General features: G+C 60.3%; 1 protein-coding gene across 1 annotated transcript; it reads left to right on the forward strand.

The window, feature by feature from the left end:
- Nucleotides 1–379: 379 nt before the first annotated feature.
- Nucleotides 380–1,468, forward strand: FAM43A (family with sequence similarity 43 member A). Its single transcript, XM_074153751.1, has one exon. It carries the CDS (start codon nucleotides 380–382, stop codon nucleotides 1,466–1,468), a length of 1,089 nt encoding a protein of 362 aa, XP_074009852.1.
- The last annotated feature ends 6,718 nt before the right edge of the window (nucleotides 1,469–8,186 follow it).

The raw sequence follows: 8,186 nt of genomic DNA on the forward strand, positions 1-8,186 counted from the left end.
AGGGGAGGGGGGGGGTGTCCGCCCGGCCGGGCTGGCGCCGCCCCGTGCCCGCCCCCCTGCCCGCCCCACGGCGCGCCGGGGCCGGGGCCGGGACCGGGTGGCGGCGGCGGGCGGCGCAGAGCGGCGGCGGCGGGCGGGCGGCGAGCAGCGCGCCGCCGGCTCGGCGGGCCGCGGGGCAGCGGGCGCTCCGCCCTCGGTGCGCGGGGGCCTCCCCCTCTCCGCGCCCGCGGAGCGCCGGCGCCCGCCTATATCTACGGCCGCGGCGGCCCGCCGCCCGCAAGGATGTGAGGCGGGCGGGCAGCCCAGCCGCCGCCGCCGTGGCATGCCCCCCCGCGCCCGGAGCCGTCGGCGCGGCGCCTAGCCGCGGCTCCGCGGGGCGATGCTGCCCTGGAAGCGGAGCAAGGTGGAGCTGGTGGCGGGCGAGGGGCGGCGGCAGAGCAAGCCCAAGGGGTACGCGGTGAGCGTCCACTACTCGGCCCTCACCTCGCTGGCCCGCGCCTGCCCCGAGAGCGCCCTGCACCGCGTGGGCAGCATGTTCCGCTCCAAGCGGCGGAAATTCCGCGTGACCAGCGAGGACCCCACGTACACCGTGCTCTACCTGGGCAACGCCACCACCATCCAGTCCAAGGGAGAGGGCTGCACCGACCTGGCCGTCTGCAAGATCTGGAGCAAGAGCGAGGCGGGCCGGCAGGGCACCAAGATGAAGCTGACCATCAGCGCCCAGGGCATCCGCATGGCCCACGCCGAGGACAAGGGGATGCGCCGGCCCGGCCACCTCTACCTGCTGCACCGGGTCACCTACTGCGTGGCCGACCCGCGGCTACCGCGCGTCTTCGCCTGGATCTACCGCCACGAGCTGAAGCACAAGGCGGTGATGCTGCGCTGCCACGCCGTGCTGGTCTCCAAGCCCGAGAAGGCGAAGGCCATGGCCCTGCTGCTCTACCAGACCTCGGCCACGGCGCTGGCCGAGTTTCGGCGGCTGAAGAAGCGGGACGACGCGCGGCACCAGCAGCAGCAGCTGGTGGGCGAGCAGAGCATCCCGCTGGTGCCGCTGCGCAAGCTGCTCAACGGGCAGTGCTGCTACAAGCCGCCGGTGGAGCGGAGCCGCAGCGCGCCCAAGCTGGGCTCCATCACGGAGGACCTGCTGGGCGAGGAGCAGGAGGAGCGGGCCATGCACTGCGACTGCGAGGACATCCTGGAGGCCCTGGGCGAGCCCGAGGGCGAGCTGCTGCGCGCCGGCGCCGGCCGCGGCGAGAGCCCGGAGCTGGGCCAGCTCCTCCGCGACCTGGGCGAGCTCAGCCTGGGCAACGACCTGCGCTCGCTGCGCGCCGACCTCCGCGTCCGCCGGCTGCTCTCCGGAGAGAGCACGGGCAGCGAGTCCTCCCTGGAGAGCAACGGCCCGGACGGCGCCGCCCCGCCCTGCAACGGCGCCGAGCAGCCGCCCCCCGGCGACCCCGAGACCGGCTGAGCCCTCGGCCCCGCCGGGGCTGCGCGGTCGCTTCCGGGCGCGGACGGCCCCGCCGGGGCGCACCGGGGTCCCTGCGGGAGTGCACGGCCCCGCCGGAATGCACCGGGGTCCCTGCGGGAGTGCACGGCCCCGCCGGGATGCACCGAGTCCCTCCGGGAGCGCACCGTCCCCCCGCGGCGCACCGGGGTCCCTCCGGGCGCGCACGGCCCCACCGGGTCCCTTCGGGAGCGCGCGGTCCCTCCGGTTGTCCCGGTTCCCTGCGGCACCCCCGCGTCCTGCAGCATCCCGGGCAGCAACCGCCCCTCCCGGTGCCGGTGGCCGCCGGAGCCGGGCCCCAGCCCGCCGTGGCCCGAGGAGGGGAGGCGGCTGCGGGCTGTTTACCTCCGGCTCAGCCCTTGAAGATCTGCCAAATTCCTGGAATAGCTTTCCCCGGGGAGGGCGGCGGGAGGGAGGTGTTGCGCCTTGTTTACAGTCAGAAATCTCACATCCGAGAGGCCCCCCCCCCCGCCGTTTTCTACATTAAAGTCACTCCATCGTGCTGTCGTGTCCCAGAGGTTTGCACTGTTGTGAATTTTTTTTTTTTAATTATTATTTTTAAGTTAGACCCTTTTTTTTTGGGCCCCGGTCCTGTCCCCGGTCTCAACGCTCTAGATCTTTTGCTGTGCAAAAGAAGACTCTACTTGTGGCTGTTCACCTGTACATAGGGAAATGTATGCAAATACATTTTGTTATTTTTAAGAACACCACCATTGCGATCTCCTCTGTTTGCACATTATGTGAAGAAAATAAAGATGACAGTTAATTTAAAAGAAACTGGGGTCGCTGCGGCGATTTGGCCTCTCTTGTGTGCGTTCCTGTAAGGAGGTGGGGGGGAAGATCCCTTGGGATGTGTTCTAGCTGCTGGAGGGCAACGCGCAGAAGGCCCTCACAAGCACCGAGTGTGATTCCTGAGCCAGCTGGAAATCTCACACTGTGGGGAAACGCATGGGGCACTTAAGGTCTTTTATAACAAAAGGATGAGATTTTTCTCTCTGCAGCCTCCAACGACAGGAACAGGAACATGTGAGGAGCCTCGTGTCGGGGCTCTCTGGCTGGATCGTAGGCTTGGGAACTGTAACTGCGTTGTCCTGAGGCTGCCGTGGGGCTCAGCCAAGCTGCCCCTTGCCTGGCAGCCGGGTGCTGGGAGCACCACGCAGCCCTTCCCGGGGTTCGCAGTCGGCTGGTCCCTCCCGCTCGCAGCGCCAGCCCGAGACAATTCCATAACCTCACCCAGGGTAAGCAGTGAAGTTGATTAGCCACGGGACTGCCACGGTATTTTTAGCTGTAAATCTGTAAGTGGCAGGCTCCCAGGGCAGTAGAGATGTTCCGGTTTCATTTGTCCCCAAGTGGAGGTATCAATTAAGACATAATTAATGTGGCATTTCTGATGTCTAAATGTTTTCCACCGTGCCTGTGCTGCAATCGGGCGAGTTGCAGGAATGTCAATGAAAAGCCCAACCAGCTGCCGGGGCCAGGCCACACTCCTTGTGCAAGGAGCCAGCCTCTGAACTTGTAAATACCTCATTAAAACAGATTGCAAAATCTGCCACCGCACGGGCGAGGAGCTTTTACTCAGCGTGAGTCAGTCTGAGGAGGGAGGCACACCGGGGTGGTTTGCACGGGACGGGGTAGTGGCGAGAGGGGGGAGCCCTCCTTGGAGCGGGCACCTTCCTGCCCGGGTCACACTCCACCCGTGACGGGCAGCGCGATGCAGCAGGTGACAGTGGCCGCTGCTGGATTAGAGCACGCTCAGGCCGGTGCTGCCGAGATACCCCTTGCAAAAGAAAAGGCGCGTCTTGCAGCTCTTTCTCGGGCAAAGCTCCTTCCCCGGAGAGGGAAGGGGCCAGGGATGAGGGGGAAATGAGACACGGGGGGGGGGGGAAATGAGACACCGTGGAAAACGTATCCTGCAGTGCTTCCCCCAGGGTGGGGGGCTGCGAGGCTGCCTCACCCACAGCAGGGGACCTTCAGTGCCCTGGGGATCACCAGTGCCCCAGGTCTATGCCCAGGGCTCTGTCACCGCCTGCTCTCTCCTGGGGTGCAGGGCAGCGATACGGCACCCCCAGAGCAGGGCACACCGGGGAAATCCCAGGCTGGTTTTTGCTAACTCCAGTTGCTGAATGACCGGGCGGTGTTTGCTTTTACCTCCTCTGTGTGTGCTTAAAGGCGGTTAATGGCATTAGCTCAGTCAATGCCTTTCCTCCCTCCAGAAGAACCATCATGTCTGCAACAGTAAGGAAAGGTTTTTATCGCACACGGGAGCTGAAAGCAGAATTCCCTGAGCAGCAGCAGCCAGGGCCTGGAGCATTTCCCCTTGAAGCCATTAGTAGGGGTACTGTGCAGTTTCCTCAGAGGACTGTATAGATCATTAGCTGTAAATGTAGGGTCCAAATCCCTTTGTGCCTGGGATATTTTGGTACTAGAACCACTGAAAAAAAATATCATACAGATGTCTGCATTGCTAGTGTGAGGTTATTCATGTGTGCTTAACTGCTGTGCCCTCCCGGTAGCAGCAAATGAGAACAAGTGCATGTGAGGAGAAGAAGGTCATTATATTTTCCACACAGCAAGTTTGAAGGAGCATCTCACTAGGATAAGGAGAGGAGAGAACGAGATCCTCTCCGCAGCAGGTTTAGCATTAGCTGAGCTGCTAATTATTGTCCTTTGGAACAAGTATCTTCTTGCCCAGCTGAAAAGCCTGCTGCTGGCTGATGGGGCAGCAGCTGGGGGGAAGAGCAGGGCTTTGGCAAAGGCCTCTGTGGGACACGCAGTCTCTGCTGACTGCCATGAGGCTGCTCCTGTCCCAGGCAATGCTCCCATCAGTAGAGGACAAACTGTTCTGCAGTGGTCTCTGCTCAGTGCTGGGGCTGACACCAGCCCTGTGCCAGGGCTGCTCTCCGCAGAAGAGGTCCAGTGTCCCACCGAGCTCAGGCCGTGGGCTGACGCACGTTCCCCCATTGATGGGGCTCCATCCATCAGCACTAACCCAGCTCTACAGCTGGGGATGGGGAATCAGCCAGCAGCGTGGGCTGCACAAAGAGCAGTGCAGCCTCCGAAACGCTGCTCCCCACCAGCCAGCAGCCCCATCCCACCACTACCTTCCCAGGGACGGGCCTGCAAAGGGAGAGCAAAGGCTCTGATTGCTGTGCTGGTGGCTTTGGACTGCGTGGGGAGAAGTCAAACATGGGAGCAGATGTTTGCAGAAGGACAAGTCAAGCATTGCTATCCGCCAGTGGTGCAAATCACTGCCCTGCTCACCAACACACCAGCCGGGACTCACCAGGCCATGCTCCTGCCTGGGCTCTGGCAGCCCCTGGAGGTTTCCAGCACAGCAAGGTGAGCTGAGCTCCACCCAGCACAGACCTAGCAGTCAGCGTGTGATGAATTGGCCAGAAAATACCCATAACAAATGACACAACACCAGGAAAGGCAATGATCCTGCTCCAAAGGCTTCAGCTTCTGGTTCAAATCCGGCATATGGGGCTGATGCTTTGGCAAGTCAGCTTAGGTACGCCACCAGGTGCCTGAGATTTCCAGAGTGTGTTACGGCTAAACAGAGCATGTGATTATTCCAGGCAACAATGATGATTCCCTGAATATGAAGAGATTAAGGGAAAAAGAGCACTTGTTGCTAATACTATTTGTTGAGTTTGTGTATTTGCTAGTGTACTCCAGACTTGCTCTTATACATAGATTAATGAGGCTGAAGGGGCCCCACAAATGTGGAAGTGTTTGCAGGATCCCACGTGCAGCTTCTTGTTTTTCTCTGCCCTAAGCATGCCCTTCTCCTGTCCTTAGATCTTCCTCATCCACAACAGGAAAAAATATCATTTACAACGAGAAACATTAGCCAGTGGTCAAGTGGAACAAGCCAGGTCATGAAATGACTTTTAGCCCAGACTGCAGCACTGATTTAGATACAGAATTATTTGCTGTTCAGTTTGGTGGCATGCCTGTACGGGTGACAACCAGTTTGTCTGGCCAGGGTTGATGCTGCGAGAATTGCTGATCCAAGGTCTGGCTGCAGGTTACCAGATCAGTGGTGGAAACCTCCTGCTTTTTGGGGTCTACAGGCAATACCCAGTATCGAGTATAGCTCCAGCCCCTGGGGCGGTTCTGAGTCACCTTCAGCACACGCAGCCTGCGACTCTCACCGGGAAGCAGGAAGGCATCAGGATTTCCTCCTCAGCGATGTGTTGGAGAAGAGCAGCTGACCTGTCCCACTGCTGTTAGTCACCCCCAAGACACCACAACCTGTCACATTGCCCAATTTTTACCTGTCACATCAAACCCCCCCATTAATTAGGGGGAAATCCCCCAAATCTCAGCCTGCAAAGGAGGCGTGGGGCCAGATCTTTTGCCTTCATACCTTCCAGCATGTGGGTGACAGCAGTGCACGGCTCCCCGTGAGGACCTCTTTCCTGGGCGAGGGTGGCCAGGGTCCCATTGGTGATGGAAAAAATCTGCAGGGCTGCACATCCAGCTGTGCCTCACCTCCTGCTTCTCTTGGAGTCAGGAGGAAGAAAACCACAAACCCCCTGCATTTCCAAGGCCAGCAGCAGCCCCAGCTCGCACAGAGCCTGCATGCTGCGAAGGCGGCTCCCCCTCTGCACCCCAGCCGCTGGTGGCAGCAGGGGCTGTTTTCCCCAGCAGCTGGAGAGGGATGATGTTCGGGGACAGGAATGTGAGGGCAGGCAGCTGGGGCAGAGCAGGGACAGCGTGGGGTCCCAGAGGACAGGCCAGGTCAGTTCATCCATGGAGCTTGAAGATCCCCGCGGACGAACCGACCTGGCCTGTCCTCTGGGACCCTGCTTCTCCCCGCAGCTCCATCACCCACCCCAGGCAAGGTGACACCTCCAGCTTGCTGGCCAGGGGTTCATAAGGGGGCTGCATCTTGGTTATACATAGGTGCATGAGCTCGGGGGGGAGGGTCGAACTGGCCGCTGCTACAATCCAGCGTGAAATCAAAGCTATGCATTCAGAAAAACATGACATTCCCCCTTGCCGGTGGGGGCTCTGCCTGGCTGAGTGCTACGAAAACACGTGGAGAAACAGTTATATAATGAAGGGCGCGGGCCCGATCCTGCCCTAGGCTTGACACGGCGGCTCGGCAAGGAGCTGAGCTCCAGGCTGCGGTTGCCCAGCACCTTCCAGGATCTGGCCTTGGTCACCGCACTCTGTGCTGCTGCCGAGGGGTGAAAGCAGGAGAAAGGCTGCAAAATGCTTTTTCCCAGGCTGGGAGATGTTCTGTGTGCTCATTCTTGGTAAGCCCGAGCCCAGTTCCCATCTGTGGGCTTAAACCAAGTCCCACCCGTGGCAGGAGCTGGACAAGGTTTGGGATGGGATAGCCCAGGACTTCCAAAGTGCAGGGGCTGCTTGCTGCAGACATCTGGGCTTTCATGCTACTGCCCTGCAGCTCCATCCCAGGTGCCCCGGACTCAGTGGTGGCACATCATGGTACACATCATATGTCCCTATGCCCCAAACACATCCTCAGCTCTGTGGGAAGGACGTGAGCTCTCACCTGGAGAACTGTTCCCAGCAAAGGGCTGTGCCTATAGAACTCCTCCCATGCTCTCCTGCTCCGAAATGGGGGGCAGCTGGCCAGTCTCCCTCCTGCATCTGATCCTGCTGCCACCCCACATAGAGGGGTGACACGCTCAGCATCATGTCCAGACCTGGAAATCCTGCTGCTCCAGTGGGGGTGCTCTGCAGACCCCAAGGTACACAAGAAGAAGGCTGTGGGACGGGATTCATCGTTCTTCCCACGGCACTGTGAAGTTGCACGCAGTCTGCTTGGATGCATGAGCAAGCTAAACTGTGACATTAATTAGAGCTGACAGCGTTCCTGGAGGGAGCCGGCTGAGCGACAGCACCGAAGCTGCTGCTGCTGGGTCTGTGCGCAAAGCAGGCTCTGCAGTAGGCTGGCTTGGGCATGCCACCGCCCTCAAGTCCTGCTACACTGAGCTCTGTGCTCACTCCGGCTCCAAAAATCAGGGTGGCAGGTACACCCACAGCCCCGAGGGACAGGAGACGTGGTGCCCAAATCCAGCCCTGGCAGCCGCCTCCTGCTGAGTGTCTGCCCAGCATCACTCTGCCCTTTCCAGCCAGCCCTGCCGGCAGCTGGGCACTGCCTTTCCCAGCCCCGCACTCTCCCCTCCAGCTCTCCCCTCTTGCTGTGGCTCCTGTCCCCAGGAGCACTCCAGCCCTCGGGGCCGCTGTCTCTCACACGGCTCTTTTCCCATCCCAGTTTCATGCTGAGTAAGAGCTGCCACTCGCTGCTGTTTCAGCAAGTGCCGGAGAGGATCGCCTGTGCTGGCACACAGGGCGGGCAGCCCAGAGCGGTGAGCGCTCATCCTCCTCTGGGCAAGGAAGCGTTAAGGGAACTAGGATGAAAAGTTGATATAAATAATTCGGTAGCTCCTGTAGGAAGATTGCGATTTAGCTTAATTATCATAATTACATTTTCAATCTCTCTGCTAATAATCATGAGACAATAGAGCCAAACGTGCACGCAGCCGCCTGCTTTCCCTGCCAGCGACTTCTCATCCTGCTGCATGAAGCAGGTCAGTGGGGATGGTGAGGCAGCCAGCAGGGATGGCAGGGAGGGATGCAGTATTTCCCCAGCACCTTGTTCTGGGCAGTGGGAAGCCTCATTGCCCTCTGCTTGGCACAGGGA

This window comes from Numenius arquata, chromosome 9 (genome assembly GCF_964106895.1).
Source record: "Numenius arquata chromosome 9, bNumArq3.hap1.1, whole genome shotgun sequence".
Lineage (NCBI taxonomy): Eukaryota > Metazoa > Chordata > Aves > Charadriiformes > Scolopacidae > Numenius > Numenius arquata.